The sequence below is a fragment of the Protomyctophum bolini genome, assembly GCF_963924005.1.
Source record: "Protomyctophum bolini genome assembly, chromosome: 19".
NCBI classification, from domain to species: Eukaryota; Metazoa; Chordata; class Actinopteri; order Myctophiformes; family Myctophidae; genus Protomyctophum; species Protomyctophum bolini.
This window is the reverse complement of record NC_137880.1, coordinates 15,835,534-15,862,155: the sequence shown is the minus strand read 5'-3', so window position 1 is coordinate 15,862,155 and position 26,622 is coordinate 15,835,534. Positions and strand designations below refer to the sequence as shown.

At 42.4% G+C, this 26,622-nt stretch overlaps 1 protein-coding gene across 1 annotated transcript in view; it reads right to left on the bottom strand.

Moving 5' to 3' along the window:
- Positions 1 to 22,931, bottom strand: part of ube2j1 (ubiquitin-conjugating enzyme E2, J1) — a 30,007-nt gene extending 7,076 nt beyond the window's left edge. Inside the window, exons 1-6 of the mRNA XM_080790371.1 lie at positions 22,607 to 22,931; positions 8,914 to 8,987; positions 8,415 to 8,546; positions 8,054 to 8,138; positions 5,140 to 5,245; positions 990 to 1,119 (exon numbers count right to left, since the gene is read on the bottom strand). Coding sequence (XP_080646497.1) covers positions 990 to 1,119; positions 5,140 to 5,245; positions 8,054 to 8,138; positions 8,415 to 8,546; positions 8,914 to 8,987; positions 22,607 to 22,637 — 558 coding nt within the window. The 5' untranslated portion in view covers positions 22,638 to 22,931. The remainder of the gene's footprint in view (positions 1 to 989; positions 1,120 to 5,139; positions 5,246 to 8,053; positions 8,139 to 8,414; positions 8,547 to 8,913; positions 8,988 to 22,606) is intronic.
- Between the last annotated feature and the right edge of the window lie 3,691 nt (positions 22,932 to 26,622).

Below are 26,622 nucleotides of genomic sequence, written 5' to 3'. Positions count from 1 at the left end.
AATTCTCAGAGAGTAAGTGGATGGCGTAGGGATAGGACATGGCTGGTCACACGGCTCACCTCTAAAATCACACATGCCCCCCTGGCCCCTGCGGGACTACGATCACATTTCTTCAGACCTGTGTGATCCGAGACTATTCCTTCCCAGCTTTCCAACGGTCGATAAGAACACAAAGTGGAGTGCAAATTAAGTTTATTAAAAAATATTTCACACTCCAAGTCACTGAACAAATGTTTAGCTTTAAAGTAAGTGACTCCTTCTGGGGATTGTTCAGATGGGAATCAGTGGGTGATATTCCTTATTTCCTTTGTTAAAATAAGTGTTAAATGCAGCACCTCCATATCTCACACACAATGGGTTCAGGATGACGTCTCACAAAAAATAAATAATAATAATAATATATATATATATATATAGCACGTGGAATCACTCAACATTTTTTTGCAACCCATTCTTTCACCCAGTGTCAATTATCTAATGTAATCCTGGGTGCGACGCTCACTCTGCCATCCAGGGTAGAGCAACGGACTGACCTCATGCTTCTATGCATGAGGATCCCAAGGTGCTTATTTTCACCTGACAGGGGGGAGTTTCCCCGGTTGGATGTAGTGCGTGGAAGGAACACGTTATTCCAACAAGTTCCTTTCCCCTCCATCAGGTGCTCTGGCTAGCCAGTATAGAGACCAGGATTACTGCATTTCTTTGTGAGGGTACCTACCCTAGGGGACAGGGACGACGTCCCCGGCGGGAATCTAACCCAGGACCTTCTAGCTGTGAGGCAACAGACTGCACCACCGTGTCAAACTTTACAAAAACCTATCACTTACATCCGCTTCAACAAGAGCTGGTTTCGGATTCAGAGATATCAGTGTGTGTTTCTCTATTGTTCAGCACATACTCAACAGGCTTTTCCCAAGTGATTTGTGTATTTATTATTACTGTATAAAAGTAGTATTGTGTGTGGGAGGATGTTTGAACGGAGTGTGAACCTTGAAGTTGATCTGCCGCGCTAGCTCTGTGTCCTTGTGGTCCTCGGGGCTGGGGTCGCTGTTGGGGGAGGGAGCCTGGAGCGCTGTGCGCATGGAGCAGCCACATGCCTCGCAGCAGAAGTCCTGGGACCTGGTGGTCAGAATAGTTGGTCATTACAAGGTAGCTAGTAAACAGTACTTACCACTTAAGTCCTACTTTATACTTTTCTTGGAAAACCAACCCAAAACAAAACTATTAACTTCCACATTCACTTCCTTATAAACAGCTTACAGGGCTTAAAGCCAAAAACAATCCCAAGACTGAAAATGTTTTTTTTTTTTTGCAAATCTGCACTGATCTCATTAAATGACCCCTATGAGATTCTCAGGACTGAAATCAGTCCCCAGGACTGAGAACTTTAAGCCCTGGGCTTAGCTCTGAAAAGGTCGAGCTGATGACATCACCCGTGACCACATTTTGGACAGCCTGACAAAATAGAACCATTTGCTCCCACACAGAGTTATGGGGGTCCAAAAGAAAAACTAAAGTTTGAGAACTAATGAACTAGACTACAAAATGTCTCCACAGTCACACGTATCAAGGCTGAATATAAAATACAACACAATATGCCATCAAAAAACTTGTGTGGTGGTGAAAGTGAGTGGGGGGCGGTGGGGAGGGAGACTGAATGACAGCTCTCACAATCCCCAGGGGCAACAGAGAAAGTAGAAACGGAAATCAAAGTGAGGTGCTCTCTCACTCAGCGTCACGGGAGATAAACAAGCAGGCAGGTGGGGACACATTCTGTCTAGCTCATCTCCATGTGCTAATGAAACTCCTAAATTCAGTGAACCTCCGCCCAGAGTGTACAAATGGAACCAAATGGACCGGTATGGGTCCATATGGTTCCATTTATACCAGGCATGTAACGATACACTCAACTCGCGATATGATACGTATCACGATATGAGGTTCACAATACGATACAATACGTTCACAATATTTTAAACACAAAATAAGTTTCCAGACAAATTACCCCCTCCGAGCTTGGAAACATTGCAAAAGTAGCATTAATTTTCATGTAAAATATGATGTGAATATGATTAAAGCTCACATTTCATGTCACACACCAAAATTCACTAGCCCCCCTAATTTTTCTTAAAAGAATATTAAATCGATTAACATCGTCGGGATTCACGACGATAATCGTCGGGATTTATTTCGATAACTATCGATATACGATATATCGCTACATGCCTAATTTGTACCCTCCCGGAGTTACAGACCCTGTAAGGATTAATTTTGGAGACCCCCTGGTGGGCCCCGGACCCGATGAGGAACAGTGGTACACTACAGCTTATCTCCATGTGCGAATAAAACGTAACCTCTTCCATAGGTGCCGCTCCTGCGAGTGGACCATTTATATGCATATGCTATCGACACTACAGCTTTGTAATGCTTTCTGGGTTTGAAGGTGTGTTTACACATAGTGCACAGCTGCACAGTGCACATCCATGCATGTCATGGTGGTTTGCCAATCCATGACACATAGCAGCACTAAGTCGAGGGAGTTTAGAGGAACAGTCAACGAGAGAGACAGCGAGAGGGCACGAGGGAGGGAGAAAAAAACCCCTTCTGGTACTATTTAATTAACAGCTTTAATTAGGAGAAAGTGGTCAGTGATGTGTGTGTGCCAGGAGGGACTGATAGACAGACATGACAAGGACTTCAGCTGCTAAAGAGAGAAAGACCCCCCCTACTACCCCCCCACGAGCGTGCTGCGTGCACATAGTTCAGTGCCACTGCCCTCTTCTGCTAATAGGACAGCAACATAGTGTTACTCTCCCTCGCTTCTCAGCAGGGTGAAATTAAGAGCAAAATACTTGCTGGAACATGCCCCAGCCAGGGAATGTGCGTTTTGGCGATAATTAATTTGTCAAATTGAGAACGCAGAGGGCCTTCTCAATTTTCCCACATAATTGGACACGGTGGAGGGCACGTCTACTGTGAGTCAGGGGTTGATTGCATTACATCAGTGGTTCCCAAACACTGGGTCGGGGCCCATTTTTATGGGTCACGACTCACGAGTAAATATTTTATTACTTCAAAATCTTAAAAGGGGGCGGGGGGGGGATCATGAATTTACCGTCTGGCCGTCAGGATTAATTAAAGAATGATTACTTTATGCCAGGATATCGGCCCGTTATTTTTGATAACAACCCTTATTTTGAAGATCCAAAACACCCTGACCAGAACCACCGGATGTTGACTGACATACACACTGGTGTGTGTTTGTGTTGTCGGATTAGGTGTTGATCTCTCACTAACCGATGAGAAGTACAGGCCGGCGCCATTACAGCGACCGATATGCTCCGTGCAATAAGCGTAGTTTTGACCAGAAATGCCGCCTGGGATGGGGAATTGGAGATAAAAGCGGCTGAACGCTTTCAGCGGCAAATCAAGATGGCGCAGTCCAGTGTTATGGCTTACAATAGATAGCCATCCGAAGCTAATGCAAGTAGCCTTTCGACTAGATCGGATCAAAACATTTATACAACTGAATTAATGTAATTTATGTAAATTGGCACTTGCCGAGATTAATCAATTACCGTCGGTTACGTTTTTCGGCGGGATTGTGTTAACAGGCAACAGAACACAGCGACCCTACTGGTACTCATACATAGGTGAACACATAGGTGTACACGTCACGGACATTGCTGGTTGTAGGAGTGGTTGCACCACTCAAAAATGGAAACAATATGTGTCAAAAGAGAACAAGTTGGCCTGGGCCGTGGCTCAGCGGTCAAGGCACCTTGGCTGGTAATCCAGTCTGGCAGTGTCACGCGGGTTCGACTCCCGATCCCGACGGCCTTTACTGCATGTCACCCCCATCTCTCTCCCCATTTCCTGTCAGCCTACTTTCTATCCTTTCTATTATTATTTTTAATCCTTAATGGAAGAGAGCAAAAATTGCGAAATAGTATGTAATTCCAGTTTAATGTAATGGTCACCGATTAAGATCTACATTGATGCCAGTCATGTGGGTGCGGGGGCTGTACTCATGCAGGAGGACAATCTAGGAATAGATAAGCCCGTTAGCTTTTATTCCAAGAAATTCAACTCTTACCAGCTAAACTACTCATAGTCATTGAAATAGAGGGATTGGCTTTGATTTTAGCTTTGCAACACTTTGACGTTTATGTAGGTGGTAGTACCCCTGTTGTTGTCATTTATACAGATCATAACCCTTTGACTTTTCTAAACTCTCTGCAGTGTCCAAACCAGAGGTTGATTCGATGGTCACTGTTCCTGCAGTCCTATACCTTGGACATTCGTCATATTAAAGGGACGGAGAACGTGGTGGCTGACGCGCTGTCACGGGCTCCTCATAACTGAGGTCCTAGTCCTACTCATCTCCAGTGGTCCTCCTCTTGGCTCTGTCTTTCGCCCCTTAAAATGCTTCACTGAATTCGGTTGCTGGAGTGGAAGCCTGTGACAGGGTGTTGGTGGCCTTTGGAATAGAGTATGGTAGATAGGATGTTTATGTAAATAGTGGTCCGGTGATCCCCTTAGTGGTTTCGGTAGTTCATTTGCTTTGCTGTCCTAATTTCTGTTCTCCTTATCTTGCAGTGGATTGGGGAGCAGAGCTGTGATGTCATGACAATCAGTCAAGCGGCGGCACCTGGGCCCGGTGCCGACGCCCTGTATAAAAGCCTGTCTCCGCAGTCCCTTTTTCAGTTCTGTTGTTTTCAGTTCTCCTTTGCTCCTCTCCCACCATGCACCTTTTTCAGCATTTGGGTTAATACATACAACATGCACACACACATACATCTCACTCATGCATACACGCACTACACTACTGATTACTTTCCACACCTCATCTGTTTGCTCTTGATTTGATTTTGTTTGATTTAATTCCTTATTAAATTTATATTTCATTTGAGTACCGTGCCTGTATTTTTGTTGTGTATCTGGCACCCCTAGGCCAGGTATGTAACACCACGTTGACAGGTTTATACACTGGAATAAAAGTAATACATTCATAATCAATACAGATTTCTCCCACACTTATTCCCTTCATAACAATTCCCTGTGTCTCAATGTACACACAAGCCACCCTCCACAAACATCAGAATACAGTGAAATGCCTTTTCATTGCCTGGATCTTACTTTTTGGCAAGGGCTCTCCTCTCTTCGGGGGTGTAATCGAGGGATCCTATGGCACCTTCTCCTTTGGTTGGCATGAAGCCAATTATAGCTATCAAGGCTGTTCGAACTGAAAGAGACAAGAAGAGGGGTAAACTAAATGTGGGGAAGGGCCATGTCAAGGTATCAAGTAGTACACCATCACTCATACAGGTACAAGCAGCAAAATGTTCACAAAGACTGTGCAAATGCAAATACATACATATACTATATTACTAATAATAATAATAATTATTATTATAATAATAACCAGTAAGACACCCTCAGGGCGAGAAGCGACCTCGCCCTTTGCACGCCACCTGGGTGACGGCAGACTGCTGGGCGAGTGCTGGCACTTTGGCATGGGGAATCAGATCAACATATGGAATTCATTCTGTATTGGCCATATGTGTCTTGAGTGTACAGGGTTTGACGAGGTCAGATCAACATATGTAATGTAAGAACAGGTCAGCTCCATATATGGTGATCTACTGATGATCCAGTCTTCTCCATGTATTGCTATCCAGGGTTTGATGAGGTCAGTGTCTTGATCTTCATAATTGGACAGGGACCCTGCCCATGCTTCTCCATATTATGGAGCTGGCCTGTTCTGACATCACAACACTCCATATTTGGACATGCCTGACACAGAACTCCATATATAGGAATAAAGGGACACAGAGACAGATACAGAATATATGCAAATATATGCATATATGCAAAGAATTGACCGATGGGTGGAACGGGTACTCTGACACGGGCAGAACGGGTATTGCATGGCCGGGTGGGGAATGGATCTCCAACTTGGGCGCTCTACAGCCGGGCACCGGTCTAGTAATAATAATAATGGGGTAAGATAAAAATAAAATAGTAAAAAGTACAGGTAGAACAGCAGGCATACATATATCAATTTCACTTGCCTATGTTCATTTGTGCAAGTACAATTTTGAGCAATTTTTAGTTTGCTTTATTTTTTCCTAATTTCTTTGTCCTCATTCATGGCTCAGACAGCCTTGGGGGGGAGGGGGGGTTTCTGAGCCAGGAGCCCCAGGCTAAGATGAGACAGAGACACCTCAAGCGATTTCTAGTCTGCATCGCCACAAACAGCCAAATGAGAAAGCCAGTGCATCCTGTCAGGTTTGCCAGTGGTGTTACGCAAGAGGGAGTAATGCTCCGTTTTCTGTGCGTAAGCCCGGATTTGCACGAGAGGGTCTGCTGTGAGGACAACACCCCCACCCACCCACACACCCACACACCCACTTCTCCAGCTCACAGATTCACTCAGCTGACGGAGTGGAGCACGCTGCACAATATGTTTGGGGTCAGCAGGCTGTTCCGTGTATTGGTCTAGCCAATACAGACTAAATTGATCATCTGGATGGACATTTAATAGTATTCCCTTTAAATGGAATGGTGTGCTTTTTAGAGGTTATTTTTATTGCATCATCTGTGTTCATTAATCAAATAGTGTCTAATAACGGCGGCCATGCCACATTCTATAATCCCTGGGGGCTGCTTTCTACCGTTAGATTTTGTCGTTTCTCCTCCCTGTAATGGAATCAAGGAGAGAAATGAGGACTGGACCAACACGAAAACACAAAGCGATTATTTTCTCTCAGAGATAGTTCCATTATTTCTTAGCATTTTCTTGTACTGCAGGGTTTGTTTTATGATCCTGGTCCTGGTATCTCATTTATCAAAAAGTGGAAGCTCCTTGCTTGATAGAAGTGAAACCTTCATTTAGACAGCATTTGCCCCCATGACATGCCCGAAACAAGGACGCCAGGTTGAAAGTGGTTAATGGAAAATGTACTTTTTGCCAGCTTCTTGCTTTTCCTTTATGATTTTACAATGCAGGATGAGTGAAAACGTGTATTTGTATTTGACTGACAACTCAATATGGCTTTTATTGTCTTGGAGAAATAGCAGCTCTATGTTGACATAAAGTACATAAGTGCAGTTGAGACAATGTAGCTACAGGGATGGAAATTAGCTCTGAGAATAATGAAAATGGTTGATAATTAGTTGTATTGACTGTCTGGGCTTTATCTCACTAGTATGAATATATACTATAATTTATAGTTTAGTTTCATTCAAGTTAAAAAACTATTTATGGATTTGTAGTTTATAGGCCTACATGGAATAGCTTTTTTCAATATTAAATAAAACATTATTTGTTTACAAATACAAATGTTGTATCTTGATTTCAAACCTTGGGTCGGTTATTGTGACATATGTCTGTAGGAACTGATTAATTATTTTAATATGTTGTTGTTCAGTGCTGCTTGGTCCCGAGGTTCGGCACCCACCCCTATATAGGTTCAAGGTTCTTTATTATTTGTCTCGGAGGAAGAAATCTGTCTCAGACAAAGGGCAAGCGTAGCCCTTATATTATGCCCATGTCGCCGCAGAGCAGCGCCAATACATCTTTCTCGCAACGAGGCAAGAGAAAGTGGTAGTATAGGTGTCATGTTGTACTATACTGGGATCAGTTGGTTAAACTAGTGGACATTGGTTCTATAGGTGTTGTCTTGTTATACTGTACTGGGATCAGTTTGTTGAATTGAGTGTGTTGAATTTATTTATTATTATTTTAATCGTTATGGTTCCAAATAAATAGGCAAATTCAATCAAAACATGTTCCATTTCTCGAAGTATGAATTCAACTAAATATGAAAAAAACTAACAATGGTGATTGAAACAGGACTAAGACTGAGACTAAATAAAAAAATACCTGGCAAAAACAACACTGGCCTAGAGACGAGGCAGCCAATCATGAAAAAGTGTCCACTACTTTGCTACTACTAAAGGTAGTAGCAAATGTAGTCCAGGCGCTTTTCAAGCACCTGGCAAAAAATAATAAGTCTTTGTTTAGTAACATTTCTTAGGAAATACTTACTGCTCCAGGAGGGCTGCCATGTCTCCGGATGGTGGCCAGAGATGCTGAGACAAATCTTCTTACCAACTTCAAATCTTCCGTTTGGCTAAAAGAAAATAAATGGCATGGGGATGGGAGTGAGTGGGTATGCCAGAGTAGGTTTGGTTGGTAACATAACGAGCGGCAGTGTGTGTGTGTGTGTGTGGGGGGCGAAGGCCCGATCACGCTTTGTGACATAGTTCGCAGTACGAGCCCCTTGCCTGCAGACCTCAGGCTGCGAGGAGGGTCGTGAGATGGCAAGAGCTCCGCGATATAGGCATGTACGTGTCGTGTATATAAAGTGTGTGTGTGTGTGTGTGTGTGTGTATGGGCTACATCTTACTGTGAGGAGAAGGATGCTGGGAGGTTTCATAGGGTACTCCGGGGGCAGGACAATCCTCCCGTGATAAACCCCACCATCGAAGTCGGAGTCGGGGGGCCCGCGGACAGAGAAGTGCCATTCAAAGAGGTTGTCCTGTAGGTGGTAGAGAGAGAGAGGTCACGTTGACCCACTGGCAGGCGACATGATGCATGTCACAAAGGAGAAAGTGAAGCCGGTGATTTCACACGTGTCGCTCCGAGGGAGATAAGGCTGGATGATGTATGCGTTCTGTCATTTTCACTGCTAGATAATCAGTGAAAATGTTAATGTTCTTAATGGCCCTATTATTATAAATTGGAGGAATATTAAAATACCACTGCTTGCTATAGTACATGTGGCGTGTTGAACTATAGGCGTTGATCTGGGTTGTGTCAACTTGTGTGTGTGTGTGTGTGTGTGTGTGTGTGTGCGTGTGCGTGTGTGCGTGCGTGTGTGGGGATAGGAATGATGCTGTACCAACCTCCAGTGGCTGGGCATGGTAATGTTCTGTTGGGTCCCTCAGTTCAGCTGCCTCCTTCATTAGCCTCTTCACCGCTAGCACCAGGAGAGAGAGAGACACACACACACACACACACACACAGTCATATAATGCCAGGCATAAGCCGAGAGATCACAGGCCTCGTCTGTCGATTGAAAAACAGCAGATCTACAAGATCTTAAATTCCACAAACTCACACTGCCACCCAGATTTGAGTAAAAGCCTGAAGACTACAACACATCTTCAAATACAGAATTAATAGTAACCCACTCACAGGCAAATTTAAATGTTTTGAATTAGACTGCATGACATTGCCGTTGCCCCCCGGCCCCAACTATTCCCTTGAATTGAGTAGATCAGTGGTTTTCATTTCAAGTCAACCCAGGCAAACATTGATGAAAATAACAATTCTTCTACATTCTCTAATAGTGTAGACTTCTTGCAAATTAAGAAATGCAGATGTTTAATAACAATAACTTAACTCCTGAGAGCTTAAAATGAAACCAAAAAGGACGGGTACGGGTCCATTTGGGTTTTTTTACACTTTCAAGAGTTAAAGATCTTTCCTAGAAAATATTCTTACACAACCTGTGCCAGATTTATTTCCTATCTGTATGCATGCTTTGATGTAAGTTCAAACCACTCCACTGATCATATTCGAAGGCAGTGGCAGATTGACTTGGAATGTCAGATAGAAGAGAATACTTGGACAACAATACACTTACTATTTTGAGTTGCAATAATGATAGAGAAAGACAATTAAAAAATGTACACAGACTCCATTATACACCTCTACTGAGAAGCAAGCTTGGTCTCAGCTCTCCTAACTGTAATAAATGTGACACAGAAGTTGGTACATATGCACATATGCTTTGGAAATGTACAAAGAGGACCACCTGGAACCTCCTCAAGGACCAATGGTGGACCCGGACCACTGGTTGAGTATGTACCGAACCATCTACTCCAGTGGCTTTCAAGTTGATGGTTCGGTACATAGCCCAGAATGGACCACATACAGTGAGTTACAGCACAATCCGAAAATTCGATATTTTCAATACAGTTTGCCTGACAAGAAAAATCCAAGCAGTGCTTCAAAAATACATATTTGCTCATGTTTGCACATATAACCATTAATTCTACAGATGTCTGTCACTTCCGTAGCACTGTGCAAGACTGCTGCTCGCTTATGGATCCATCTACAAACGCGACCAGCTTTTTTTTGGCCACGTCAAATTAATCGCATATGTGTCTGACTGTGTGTACCACATTTGTGATGATTTGATTGGCTGAGCACAGAATGTGATGATGTACGATGATAAGAGCACCCCTCATTTCACACAAGTGTGATATTTATGTATTACTTGTTACTTGTGATCAATGTTTATAAAGTATAGAGTGTGTGTGTGTGTGTGTGTGTGTGTGTGTGTGTGTGTGTGTGTGTGTGTGTGTGTGTGTGTGTGTGTGTGTGTGTGTGTGTGTATGTGTGTGTGTGTGTGTGTGTGTGTGTCGCGCCGACAGGACGTCACACACCAGGTTCCAGGCTTCCAGGTTTGCCAACGGGTATAACTCCCTCCCCCAGCCTGAGTAGAGTATCAATAATATGATCTATTAAATCACATTACCCACACTATGTACATAATTTGGTGTTCATATCTTCCAACAGGTAATGACTAGTGTTATATAACTCAAGCCACAGCATTACAAAAGCCTAATGGAATTCATTACTGGTCAAAAGAGAGGCTATTAAATACACAGTAAAATGTAAATTTATCCATTGGAAACTCTAAAAGTGTACAAAGAATATAACAAAATAGACCCATACGTGTCCATTTGGTTTTATGGTCCATTTTATCTGTATGGTGTATATATACGTACAGTATCAGGAAGTGTTTTTGTGCTTTTCAATTTCAATTCATTTTGAAAAAGGTAGGTTAAGTTTTTGTTAAATTAAGCGTTAAATAGATCCATATTTTGATAGTACTACTCATTGATATAGAATGTTTGTTCAGTAACAAGAAGGAAGACAAGAAGGACCCCCGTTACTGAACAAACTGCAAATAAGTACTATCACAATATAGGCCAAGTAAAAAACTACCTCAGTCACAACTCTCGGCTCAAGGCGAGAGATGTGACGAGAGGCAGTAAACACGTCTTGGGTTACGTTAAGGTCAATTACTACTCCATGGAGGCAGGCTTTTATTTCTTTGTTTGAGGGTGGGGGAGCCGGCGTGTACTGTAGATGCAAAAGGCCCATGGCCATGGGATTAGGCGCCAGAAGAAACATCTGCTACCTTTAACCCCCCATGACCCTGTGCCGGGCTGCAACATGTTCAAAGCCCTTTGCATTAATCTGAATACTTAAATATCCTCTCTTCTGTGTGTGGGACGGGGATGGGAGGGTTACACAGTGACAGCAGGTGGCGATTATTATGACGTTAACTTGGTATGGTGAGAGCAGAGTAAAGCACGGTTACTCTAAATACAAAATAACTTTGTCAGTCTGTGGGTGGGTCACTGAACGAGGAAGGATGATGCTGATGAGGATGATTTACAATTTAGGCATTTAGCAGACGCTCTTAATCCAGAGCGATTTACAGTAAGCAACAACACATGGTATTATGATGATGATGACGATGATGGCGAGTGTGGGATGGAATGCTGCTGGGTGGACTGGAGGCGTTATATCAGTGACTTCAGGAACATGACGATGGGGTGATGATGATGAAAATGGTGTTTTTTTTGTCATAATTTGTTATGATTCGGCCTGGGCTGCCATCTGCTGACTGCTGTGGCAAGAAAGGACACAAGGCAAGCAACAGAGGGATAGTCCTTGATGTGGGACATGTAGGCCAAAGACAAAGCAGTTGATTTCTAGCATTGGCTTCTAGCTACAGAGTAGCACAGCTCGGGTAATCTCTCAAGTAGCTACACTACTGAATCTGTCGGCAGGGGCATTCAGAACGTGTGTACTGTACATTCAGAACGTGTGTACATTGCAGATTAGTGGAATGAAGAGCCCCACCGGAAGAGGGCTGAGGGAGGCCTACAACCTGTTATCCACATTCTATTGGGCGGTGCCCCAGAGACAAATTCAAGGAAACAAAGCAGAGGGTGCTGTTATTTAATATTTTTTTGCTAATGGGTTCCCAGATTGCAGCTCAGGTAAGTTCAGTGAATTGTATGGTAAAATAAGTACTTTGAGCTGACGATAGGTATTGCGCTCAACCTCAGCATTCTCCCAGGTGACTATCACATTGGAACATACTGTAGACACCCTCGTTCTCTCACAGCAAGCATATACACACTAAATCCAAGGATTTAGGTTCTGAACACTTATTTGTAACACTATTTAAACGTGTCACAGTGTTAAGATTAGAAACGGAACAGTAACACCATTTAAACCCTAAACACGTTTATTTATGTGTTTAGGACAGGTATACAATCAAAAGTCAGTCATATGTGTTTAGAATTGGAACAATAAACTGTTTGAGTTGTTCTCATAAAAGGTGTTCTCATGTTCTAGTGTATTTAGACAGATTCGAAACAGCTTGTTTCGAATCTCTTTAGTTAGACGAAGCTTCAACAAATGGAGTTTAATGTAGCACAATATACACTACAGGCCTATCTAACTGCATTAAAGCGGGAGCCTTGAAAAAATGGTATCACGGCTATAGCCACGGGCAGCAAGACCTGGCCTACAGCTGATTCCTATCAACACTCAAACCATCCTCCTGACCTCCAATATGAGGTCACACAGGCTGGCTTGTGTTAACAAAGTGCTTTCCGCATTAAGGCCAAAGGGGGACGCTTGAGCCTGTTGGAGTGCAAGGTCAATTAGGCTCTCCCTCTGTGCGTCACCCCGCAGCCACAGGCCAGGTAAACAGGTTCTTGAGCTTAGTCCAGTTACCCTGGGTAAACATAGTGGTAACCAATCAGCACAGAGATGGAATTTGAAACAAAGATTGGGCTGCATTGCGACACATCATGAGCTTTTCATCAATAGCTATTCTCACTATTTGTATTATTTATTTTATATATATTTGTTAAGAAATTTAGAAATGTAGGTTATTTGCCCAACAAAGGTACACCAGGGCATACTTTTTACTTTTTATTTATTATTATTATTTTTACTTAAAATGTTAAACTGTGATATTATCACAAATAGATATCACACATCAGAAGTCTACATTTCCCAGAAGGAAATGCCGTGCACACACGTGGGTGACATGTTTGTGATAGTCTTTGCAGTTTTTTGCGATTATTTGCCTTTTTTGGCCTATTCGCAGCCACGAGCCACCTACTAAAAATCATCACCTCACACAATAATGCATATAGGGGAAATCCAACCCTGGCAATAACAACAATTGCAAAGAAATATTTAAGAATAGCAACAATATTAAAGCAAAATAGCAACGGATGTGCATTAGTCATAGCACACAGATGTAGCTTGAAGGTCCTGTGTGAATGGTTTCCATTCCTAAATGGTATCCATAATGTGGAAATGTACACTCGGTGGTAGTAGCAGTGTGTAAATAATCAAAATACGATATTTAGATTTATTGTATTTTTTAAACATGGTTGTGCTGCCATGGTGTTGAGGTACAAAAGCCTTGAGACAAACTAGGGGAGGACTCACTCCATGTAGGAGAACGAAAAAGAGTGGAGAAGTAGAATAATTAGTCACAAATTGGTGGTCAAATGAGAGTATGTGCTCAGCTGATCAAAAGGGGAAATGGTAAAAAAGAAAAGGCAACAGTGAATCAAACGGTGACAAAACCGTTACAGAGCCAAAGCATCTGAAGGCAAATCCCTCTTCAAACTTTGTTTTTGCCTTCTTCTTAGATGCAGCCAATTTGGATGAATAGAAACCTGCCAGGCCATCTTCTCTGAGGAGAGCAGATAGGGTTTGTGGTAACATAAAATCTATCAGAAATTCAGAATAATTCATCTTCACAGAATGCCAGTTGGCCCAGTTAATTGCAGTGCAGTATGCAGTAGAATTATTAGTACGTGAAAATATTCATTACCGGTTGTTTTAGTTAGTTATGAAGGAAATTCGTCTCCCGCCTCAAATGATGAGCCGTTCCAATCCAAAAAGTGCCAGAGTACATGTTTACTACAGTGACACCGTTTTGAAAATGTAGGGTCATTGAAAGCGAGTACAAACTTGTTTTATTCTTATTTTAGTCGCGCACACACACACACACACGATTCGTTTTAAACTTCAACCAAAAATTATTCGAAATGTATTACTCGAAATTCCAGACTCAAACATACAGTACATGACTCGGTCTCAAATGTAACATGATGTGTTGTGAACGTGTTTGTAATAATGTACGTCTTGTAAACACACTTGACCACACACAGCTATGGCATCAGAGCCAATGCATGGGCTTGTGCCCTGGTGCTGCTGGAGGTGACAGCCGGGCTGATGTGTGGCGTAAGCCATCCTGACAGCCTCTGTGGGTTAGCCCTCCCCGTCTCCCTCCAAACTGGGCCAATGACTGCCCAGCAGGCCTGCATTCACACTAGCCCACAGAGGCCAGGGCTTTATACCTCCCCCAAGCTACAGCACAACGTTGCCTCATATGTCCTAAACTGTTCACTTGTTAGGATTCAAATTTTAAAAAATAGCAACACATAGATCTAAAAGCTAAAAAAACCAAAACAAAAACATGTCGTATCGTGGGCCGTGATGCGTTTTGAGCTTGTAGATCTGCTATGTTTGGATATAGTGCGACGCTGTAGTAGCATGGTCAATTGGGGCATTCATTTATGAGAAATCATAAAAAGTTAAAATGTGGAGATAAGAGTGAGTCAGCCCTACAGCGATGACAAGCAAATTACCGTGGAAGTAAATGAGGCATTTACTAGCTAGCTAACCATTTGGAACTGTGAACAGACAAACTCTGTTGAGCGTGAAGTAGAAAATAGGCTTTGGCTTCTCTCATCATCATCCTACCACAAGAATATCTATCCACTATACAAGTGGTGGTCCGGGGACCCCCAGGGGGGATGGAGTTCCCAGCTAAATGATAGTTTAGAACCAAATGGACCATTATGGGTCTGTAACTCTGAGTGTTTACAAATGGCTCCAATTGGTTTGTACACTCTCAGAGTAAAATTAACATTGATTTCACAATATAAATGGGGGGGGGGGGGGGTCCCAGAGATAGAAATGCCATTAAATGGGGGTCCGTACTCCATAGACTAATTTGTGTCAATTTGGGGGTCCTTGATATGAAAAGGTTTGGGAACCACTGCAATATACCTCTGACTCATAGCCATATATACTGTACATACATTATTGTACGATGAATAGCAAACATAATCGATCTAAAAGCTCACAAAGCATTGTGATGCAGCAAAAGTTGAGCATTGTGAACTTCTTGCCTATAATTACATTTACATTCCCAAAATAAGGTTAATGTGGTTAAAAAGAAATCTGTCTTTCTTCTGAACACTGAGGCTGTAAAGTCAGTTTGACTGCAAAAAGTATTATATTTTGCATAAAGACTGTTACATAATCAAAATAAATCTTCAGCAAGACACAGAGAGAGATAGAGAGAGAGAGACAGATAGAGAACACCCCTGAATCCTGCAGGAGTCTCCTGCATTTCGACCATGTACATTCTCTTGGATTTCTCCTGTATTTGGTATCAAAGTGTGTGCGTGCGTGCGTGGCGTGAGTGAGAATGCAGGTGATGTTAAGACTCAGTGAGATGGGGGGACCAACAAAGGAGGAGAGATAAAGAAGAACAGAGACACAGCAGGGGAGAAAACACTCTTAGCATGAAAAGGTCTTATTTATTTAGTTTCCAAACTACCTGCGTCACATCTAGCCGCAATTTGACACAATTCATAACCTTCAGTTTCAAGTGAGTGGTGAAAGAATATCAGAGTTAGACAGACATACCAGGCTGAGGAAAATCCTTTGGGGATGTCTACTTTAGTACTTTCCCCCTCATTCATTCCAGACACTAGAGGGATTTGGAAGGGAAGGGAGCTCTGGCTTTGAACAGCACCAGCGGTGGCTCAGACTCACGCCTGCCAGACCAGACTATTAAACCCTTCAGGTCATGGGCCCGGATACATTGGGCCGGGCCTGCAGCTATCAACAGGGGGAGGGAGATGGCAAAGGTTGTGGGCAATCCATCAGTCCACCACTTCTATTTGGCAGGTGACAGACTGATTTCTCTCAAGTTCTGATTCCAGTGGCAAGAAGAGCATGGATGTGAATGCGAATATTCGGTGGATAAACATCCACCGAATATTCGCATTCACATCCATGATTTTTAGAAGCACCTTATAGTGCAGACACACACCAGTCTGGATACTTTTAGAAGCACCTCATAGTGCAGACACGCACCAGTCTGGATACTTTTAGAAGCACATTATAGTGCAGACACGCACCAGTCTGGATCAGTTGACGGATAACAAGTTGACATTTTCCACTGTAGAGCAGGTGATCTGGCGGCGCAGTGCACGATGAATACAGCAATGCCATATAGTCGTATACTAATAGAGAAACTGGCCGGATACTAGTGTACTGTAACTCAGATCACACTATCAAACTAGGCAGTGCTGACCAAATATGAATCAAAATGATCATGTTACTGCATTGCGGCACTGGATCAGGGGTAGAGTGCCGTGGCCGGTAGAACGGCCGGATGGGGTCCGCAAGGTTCCCAGTTCGATCCTGGGGCTCCCCCAGAGTTAGTGACGAAGTGTCCTTGAGCAAGACACTGAACCCCTAATTGCTCCTGAGGTGCAAGTTGGTGCCTTGCATGGTGTGTGGTCTATGTAAAGCGCTTTGGATATAAATGCACCATTTACCATTTATTTGCCTTTAAGACTCAAATGTCTTCAGAAACACTGTTGCTTAGCTAGGCTGTAAAATGTGATTATTTGTGATGTGGTTGCCATGTTGAATACTTCCCAGAGCAAATGCCTCCTCCTAGCTGTACTAGTACAAAACTGCCTACAGCACCTCCCAGTGGCCAGAGCGTTTAGTGGATGTCAACTTCAGAGTGTCACCGATCCAGTGTGTCACTATTACAGTGCCAAATGGAGCAGGAGGGAAATGAACTAAGCTCTCTAGGCTACCTCTGGCACTGTCAATACCATACCCTACCCTACCTATTGATTCATATACGGTAAAACATCTCCCAGGGAATCTACTAACTACATCAGCCACGGGACAATCATCCCAGTTAATAGGTAGGAAAAGAGCACTTTGACTAGTACATAGGCCTAAACAATCACAGAAACATCTATCTACTTCATCTAGAAAATCACAAAACAATACATTCACTTTCTATCATGATGTATGGTATTTTCTTATGTGATTCGATGTTGTTTTCTTTCTTTGTAGCTCACAGACCAAAATGAAGTTTTGTTAAAAGCTCTGTGTAAACAAATAGTCTATGTTTAAATTAACTTGGCTTTGCACTCAGATTTCTTATTTGCATCAGGCTTTCCATTTCTCAGCATGATGTCCCTACAACGTTGCCATCACTGTGCATGGTTGGATACAGTTTAGGCATTCAGCAGACACTTTTACAATTTGGAATTGCAAATGTATTGTGACAAGACGCCCCATGCCTTTCCCTCCTGTAGAGTGACTGAGTTTCACATCCCAAGCCCGTTTTTGGCTCTTACTTATCCGTTCTTCCAAGTAATAGCAAACAATCACAAACATACCTATCTCCAAGGCCCTGTAACATATGGTCAATGGTACAAGGCAATGAGATTATAATGCTTTACCCAAAACATTATTTTGCATAACCCAACAATTGTAGTATTTTGCCAATGGGGTTAGTCTGAGCGCTTTAAAACCACTTAAGCCCTATAGTATACTTCATTGTACAATAAATAGTGAAAATAGCAAATCTGTGAGCTTGTAGATTGGCTATTTACAATTTAAAATAACAATGAAAATGTTTGAAAGCATTTTAAAGTTTTAGCCTATGACAAATGCCCAAAATAGGAACACCAGGGCTAATGTGGTTACCCTCTGCTGCTGCTTTCAGCCCATGCAGCTGGAAATAATAGGGTAAAAAGAGAGCTAATCCCACTCTAGACTAATCCCACTAATAGATATACAGTATATGAAAAAAGTTAACTGAAGTATAAGTATCCTGAGAACTACAGAAGAGGGATAACAGAGGCTGACTGTCTGGTTTGTACCTCTGAGTACGAGAGTAAACATACAGTGTATGCCAAATGGCATTTAGATTTTTGTATGACTAATCTGGAAGAAAAAACAGTATGATCATCTGATGAACAACATTAAAGGAAGGGCGAATAATATTTTAAAACAAAAAAAAATTGTTAATGTTAAATCACTATATTATTCTGATAGTAATCATTGTGGGGACGGCGGTGGCTCAGGGGTAGAGTGGCCGGATGGTAACCGCAAGGTTGCCAGTCAAACCCGGGCTCCCCCAGAGTTAGTGTTGAAGTGTCCATGAGCAAGACACTGAACCCCTAATTGCTTGATGTGCTGGTTGGTGCTTTGCATGGTTTCCGCCGCCATCTGTGTATGAATGTGTGCGTGAATGGGTGAATGTAATGCACAATACATGTAACAAGGATCTCCCTGTATCTTCGTCTCTTAAATAAACAGAAAATACATTTTCAGGTAGGTGACAACATTTCAGCCAATCAGGGGAAAGTAGCCATTAACAGCTTAATTTTGTCTGCTCATTTATTTGTGTCATCTCACTTACAATTCCACTTGTTTAATCTGTATCCTGAGTCTGACTGAGTTCTCTATCCTGATTGGATAAAATTTGTATCCTGAAAAAAATCTTTTTAATACAAAGCTGAGAGCCATGGACACTCTTTGTTACTGAACAAACTCCACTATAGCAATGAGTACTATCACAATAGAGCCTTTTTAACACTTATTTTAACCAAAGAAAATCACTTACCCTACCTTTATTAATAACTTTGTAACTGTTCTTGCACACATTCCGTGTTCAGTCATTGTGATCAGAGCACATTACAACTAAAATCACCTAATCATCATTACTAGATCAGTGATCAATTATTTCCAAATGGAGCTATTGAAGTTTAGATATGCATGTTTGTTTTGTAAGCGCCATTGACAATGAAGGGAAAATTTACAAACACAAACATTAAATGCCATTAACAATAAAGAGAATTTAATGTTTGTTTTCTAATAATAATCCAAATCTACAAGTAAGTAACTTGTAACTAAAGTTCAAAATTAAAATGGAGGGATGCGCATGCATAAAGTGAATGGCAAATCGAAATTGAGTGTCAAAGTGAGTGGAAAAGTGAGTTTAACATTGTTTAACGTCGTTTAATGCAATCAAATAGGACTTTTCTGTATGGGCTGAAAGGCCAGAACGTAGTTTTTTGCCATTCAGTAGGTGTTCCTGCATAACTTGGTATGATGATGATGTCACGCTCTCTATTGTAGTGGAGTAAAAGCATAATATTTGCCTCTGAGATGTAGTGGAGTAGAAGTAAAAGTATTGAAAATTGTAAAGTAAAGACAAGACAGGTAGGTAACGCTTGTTCTGAACTGACACAGCAGCACTGAGCACACGTCTTAGTTCAACAGAGCTGTGCAGGAACGTACATATTAGTACTGGTTTGACCACTTTGACACTAGTAGAATTCTCAATTGAAAACTGAAGATACCCGTTCCAAGTGAGTGAGTCTAAACCAGGGGGGCAGTCAGACAGATATTTTGTGAAGCCACCAAGGAAATCAGGATTTTCCATATAATGGCCTGTTGTGGCGCTGTCATTGGGCCCAAAAAAACCCATAGCCCCATAGAAGTCCATGTATTTGGGCCCAACTTCACCTAGACTGTATTACCTTAATAAACATGGTCATGAATACTTTCTGCTTCCAGTCACTAGTTTAAAGTCTCATTTCTCATGTCATGATATTCTTTTTGGAAAATGATGGTCCCATTTATAAAATAAATGACCATAAAGTCACGTAGGTTCTGAGGGGCGTGGCTACCGTTACAGTCTATGATCGGCATTCCCCACCCACTCGAGTCAAAATAAAAACCAACGGAGAAGAAAAAACCGCCTCGTTGTCTGGGCCAGCCAATGGCCAGCTAGGCCCAAACAAATCTAGAAAGATGGCGATTTACAATTCAAGGACTGACAGGCTTCATTTTACGTTCATGTTAGACCCGCGGAACGCTTTGTCCATATTTTTTACAGTCTATGGTCTAAACTGATTTTGAGTGCCAGTCTGGCAGATGGAGTAGTTTTGCACCTGCTTGCATATACTCTATGGCTCGCATGCATGCTTGTGCATGTGCACTGTGCAGTGTGCGACTCACACATGTGTGAGTATGTGTAAGCTGTTAAGTGGAAAGCAAACATTACGTTTTCCACTGCTTCAAATGGTCTCTCTTATCTTGTTTTAGCTTTTGCAGTTTCAGTTCCATCCGAGTCCTGACCTTGACAGTCAGCCAGCCTATCTATCTCACGCCCCAAATGTTTATTCCCCAGAGGTTGCTATGCCAAGTGGCAACATAAGAAAGACATTTTGGCAAGTGGCCTAATTAATAATGAATAACAATTAATATTCTGCTCCATTCTTTAAAAAAAATGTGTCCTAGTCATAGAACAGTGGAAAGAGGGGAAATTCATAATTAACTGTCGTGAACAATTGCTGTGTAAGGTACTCTTGCAGTGATGTTAAATAGGTTTTCAATGTAATGAGTCCCGGGATGCAGGGATGGTCTTTTAGAGGAGTCCCAGGGACATTTCATGAATCCCACTTCAACGACATTACTGTACATGCCGAGTACAGTAGTGCATCCCATGGATGCAGAGGTCGTTGTTTTATTGCGTCCCTTAACTATAAACTGCATTTTGGGATGCTAAATGCACCCTATTTTAATCTCTGCTCTTGATACCGTACTTTGGGTAACTTTCACTGACTGGACAACAACTTCCAATGTGACACCTATGCGTTTGTTGACTTGGTTGCTTATTGCCTCTAAACAGATTACTTATGTGGTCAGTGGTCATATTAAGATTTAAAAAACTATGAATACTTAAAAATGAATCTCTATCTTGCAGACAATACACAAATGGCAAATAGCCTAGCCCTACTAAGTCAGCAACAGCTGAACAGCATCTATTGAACTGAGCTCAAGAAGGTTTGAAATGTATCACATTGGATACTAGTTCCTAATAAATATGTAAACGACATGACATCAGCTTGTGACTGCAACTTGTTCCTGTTCGCAGATAACTCAGCACTGCTGGTCTCGGACAGGAACAAACTGTAGGTTGAAAAGGCCCTCAGCTCTGAACTCGGTAGAATCTGCACCTGGCTCGCTGATAACAAACTATCTTTACACCTGGGAAAAACTGAATGTATTCTCTTTGGATCAAATAGTAATCTCAGCAAGGCAGATGGCTTCTTGGTTAGAGTGGGTGACAATATTATCACACGAAAAGATGAAATTACCTACCTAGGTTCTATCCTGGAGGCTAATCTTTCCGGTGATAAAATGGCCACCAACGTAATCAAAAAAGTCAACCAAAGAACAAGATTCCTTTACAAGATCTCCTCACTGGTCAACAAAAACACCCTGAAGACCCTAACAGGAGCCCTCGTACAAGGTTTCTTTGACTATGCATGCACCTCTTGGTACCACAGCACCTCAAAGGCTCTTAAAACAAGGCTCCAGACTTCCCAAAACAAACTGGTCAGGCTCCTACTTGGCCTCACCCCCCTCACGCCTGCCCACTTTGACAGGCTGGAATGGCTTAGGGTCAATGACAGAGTACAGCATCTTGCAATGGGTCTGGTGCACAAGATTCGATACCACCACCAAGATACCCATATACCTGTCTAAATACTTCCTTATTGTTAACAAAGTCCACACCCACAACACCAGAGGGAGTGCAACAAACTATGTGCAACCCAGATTCGGCACAAACAAGGGACTACATTTTTTCCCATCCTATGCCACCAAAATGTGGAACACCCTACCAACAGTCATTAAGACATGCGAATCCCTTGACTCCTTCAAAACCACTCTCAAAGGACACCTAGGACGGCTGCAAATCGAAACTGCAGCCCCTTAAAATCTGAATCCCCTCCCCCACCACTTTCCCCCTCACTGTTTCTTTTCCATTTTTTACTTCCTTTATGATGAATTCCTGTTCTGTTCTTTGGATATATAGAAAAGTGTCTATTTTGTACGTCTCTGGATGTTTTGATGAATTGAACAAGGTGGACCCTCTTGTAAAAGTTTAATGTTTTATTGGGTCGTCCACTCACAGTTAACAGTATTTGTATTGAGTTGTGCTTGAAATGTACTGTAATTCTGCAAACTGTTAATACATATTTCAATCAATCAAGTAGTAGTAGTAGTAGTAGTAGTACCAGACTGGCAGAACACTGCTTGTGTATTCCCTTAAAAACACAAAGAAAACTACTGAATATACTTAGCTCTGCTTCTACTAAGCAGTAGAAGGCTATGGACCAGAGCTATGAATATACTGTACATATATCCTATCCACATTAGCACATCCATTCAACGTATGTATGAACCAGTTAATTAAATAAGTGTAGTTATGGTTTACTCGGACAACGCGGAAGTGGTTTTAGTCACATTATCAAAATTGAAGAAATAGAACAGCCGGTTATTATGACTTACCAGGACTCTTGAGGTTGTATTTATTCTCCATATAGAGGCGGTATGGCGTCTCCTTAGTGTTTATATTAAAATAGTGTTGCGTTTTGTTGCGTTCAACAAGCTATCAATAACACTACTGCTAGCCTAGTTAGCCACCTGCTATTTGAACAGCCCAGATGACGTGTCGCACACTTAGAGTATGTTCTGTTAGCGCGTGGGCTGACAATCTACACCGGTGGTCTATATGTTGATTCTGATAGGGCTGAAATAAAATAATAGCCAGGGAACTTGTTCAGTCAGCTTGCTAGCGCTCTGTTTACTGTTAAATGTCTGTGGTGACGTCATGTGTTAAACGTAAACAGGAAGTCCACAGAGTTGAGCTCCTTCACGGGCACTGTCTAGTGAGCTAATCTAGTGAGCTAATTTAAGGCTTCCGGTGGACGATCTCTTCAAAATAAGAGTATCTCTAGAGTATTGGAAAAAAAATTAATTTGCACATTAAAACTACAAATTAAGCATTTAAATGATGCTATAAGACACACATTATGTTTCTGTGTAAAAACAAGTAATTAAATAATAATAATAATAATAATAAAGTTATCTAAATGGATAAATGCTATTCACTGGAGTGCATGGACTTCATAAAGTGGACACTGGACAAAAGACGGCTCCGCGAGGCAACTATCTGGACATACCCACGCGTCCGGGGAGATGTCCTCTACCACCCCACAGTCTCCGCTAAGCGGGAGAGGTGTAAAATTCACAGCTGGAGCCCTTCTACTGGGGTCAATGCAAAAAAAATACCGTTTCCGGACCCAGAATGGACACTGGACAAAAGACGGCTCCGCGAGGCAACTATCTGGACATACCCACGTGTTCAGGAAGATGTCCTGTACCACACCCCAGTCTCCGCTAAGCGGGAGAGGTGTAAAATTCACAGCAGCAGAGCTTCTACTGTGGTCAATGCAAAAAAATGTACCGTTTCCGGACCCAGAATGGACACTGGACAAAAGACGGCTCCGCGAGGCAACTATCTGGACATACCCACGTGTTCAGGGAGATGTCCTGTACCACACCCCAGTCTCCGCTAAGCGGGAGAGGTGTAAAATTCACAGCTGGAGCCCTTCTACTGGGGTCAATGCAAAAAAAATACCGTTTCCGGACCCAGAATGGACACTGGACAAAAGACGGCTCCGCGAGGCAACTATCTGGACATACCCACGTGTTCAGGGAGATGTCCTGTACCACACCCCAGTCTCCGCTAAGCGGGAGAGGTGTAAAATTCACAGCAGCAGAGCTTCTACTGTGGTCAATGCAAAAAAATGTACCGTTTCCGGACCCAGAATGGACACTGGACAAAAGACGGCTCCGCGAGGCAACTATCTGGACATACCCACGTGTTCAGGGAGATGTCCTGTACCACACCCCAGTCTCCGCTAAGCGGGAGAGGTGTAAAATTCACAGCTGGAGCCCTTCTACTGGGGTCAATGCAAAAAAATTACCGTTTCCGGACCCAGAATGGACACTGGACAAAAGACGGCTCCGCGAGGCAACTATCTGGACATACCCACGTGTTCAGGGAGATGTCCTGTACCACACCCCAGTCTCCGCTAAGCGGGAGAGGTGTAAAATTCACAGCAGCAGAGCTTCTACTGTGGTCAATGCAAAAAAATGTACCGTTTCCGGACCCAGAATGGACACTGGACAAAAGACGGCTCCGCGAGGCAACTATCTGGACATACCCACGTGTTCAGGGAGATGTCCTGTACCACACCCCAGTCTCCGCTAAGCGGGAGAGGTGTAAAATTCACAGCAGCAGAGCTTCTACTGTGGTCAATGCAAAAAAATGTACCGTTTCCGGACCCAGAATGGACACTGGACAAAAGACGGCTCCGCGAGGCAACTATCTGGACATACCCACGTGTTCAGGGAGATGTCCTGTACCACACCCCAGTCTCCGCTAAGCGGGAGAGGTGTAAAATTCACAGCAGCAGAGCTTCTACTGGGGTCAATGCAAAAAAATTACCGTTTCCGGTCAATGCAAAGAAAATACCGTTTCCTGGCAGCGGTAATGCAAAAATATTAGTAATAGAAGAATTGCTTTCAACTGTCCAGGCACAGAATGTACAGATGTCTGTATGTTTTGCTTGAACAACTGTGTGGACACCACACATACTCAACCAATCTACTAGTTTGTGTATAAAATCTAATGGGTCATTGTGCATTCCTAAGGCCAAGTCTGGGATGCTATTCACTAGTTGTTGAGTGACACCACAGATTGTTTTGCAATCAAATGTGTGACCTGGATTTTGAAAAAACGCTTGAATGAGAGCTGCTAAATTCCCCGGCATAGATGACAACTGAACCATCGAAGTAGGTGTCAATGGTTTCAATTTATCTTGTCTTGTCGATCATGCTTTGTATCAACATTTTCTTTCTGTGGCGCTAGTTTCTGTGTCTCAGACATGATGGTGTCAATACTGGCTTGCACCACGCTAGAGTTCCTTTTACTACCAAGTACAATACAAGCAGCTTGTACTATTGTACTTGTTTGTTGTAGTGTTTTGGCATTAACTAAAGTGCTGAAGATGTACATAGCCAAATTATACCTCTTATCTCTGTGTATGTATTGTTGTTTGCAAATGTGACTTGCCTGTTTCATCAAATGACTTTTACATGCCCTTATGGTACAGAAATCTAAATCTTTGTTATCTGCCTTTCCTACCACTATTCTCCAGCAGCGTAACAACTAACAAGTACATACTCATGCTATCTTGATTGAAGATACGCATACTGGCTTTTAAAAGCACTATGGACCTGTCACTATTAATCTGAATCGGTGTTGTGTTTGAATGAATTAAATGAACTTACTATAATTTCATAATACAAAATCCTTTTCTCTGTTAGTTTAGTCTTAATGATCCCCCCCTGTGGCATCCCATGATGCAGCACATTGTGCGGTCGCATTGTGCCACAGTTTCACTCCTGCTTTACTAAAACATATAACCTTAAGGGGACTAACTTTAATAACTTGAATGAATCCTTTTACAACAACACTGTCTGTGTCTTTATCCTCCCATTCTTTTTTAAGGTCCATCAAAGCTTTGATCTCACTGTTATCCTTCCATCCTAGTTTCCGCTGTTCATATTTGACCTGCCTGTACAAAGAAGTGTCTTTGCCAACTCCACTACGATTTCCAGCTATTAAAGACCTTGGGTCTGCATTGTTCACTGCCTCAATGTAAGCATTATGTGCAAATCGGTTCTTCATTTTTCTACCCAAGTTTGCACGCTCTGTGCTTCTAATATATCTACCTCTCAATTTGTCCTTTGTGTGATGTATGTTGCCAGTGTAAGCTATATGAAATATGCCGTCTTCGAATGAATAGAGATGTATTTTAAAGGTCATCTCACATGAAGTATGCCGACAGGCGCCAATGATTGTCAGACATGGCTTGTTTGATTTTCTAACGACAGCGGTAGAAAAGTAGTGATTAACAAAACGGATTATACAGTATGGATTCGATTCCTTGACTTTGCTGGCAAACAGCTCTTGCCATTCATACATCTTAAAATATTTATTTCCTTTGACTCTTAAGGAGTTTACAGTGTCCCATTCTGAAGACTTCAAAGTAAAGGTAGTAGGTTCAATGGCACTGTGTTTGAAGGGTCCTAATGTAGCACTAGATAGTCCCATGACACTCTGAACAGTACCATCATCTAGACTCAGAGTCTGTACAGACTGATGTACAGTGCTATACGAGTGATCTATTTCTACAGCATCTAGACTCAGAGTCTGTACAGTGCTATACGAGTGATCTATTTCTACAGCATCTAGACTCAGAGTCTGTACAGACTGATTCTGTACAGTGCTATACGAGTGATCTATTTCTACAGCATCTAGACTCAGAGTCTGTACAGAATGATTATGTACAGTGCTCTCATGAAATGCGTGGTGCACAACAACTGGCTTTATAGGCACATGAACACTGCTGGTTTGATTTAAATGTGATTCATCTACACTAGTGCTGTCTTCC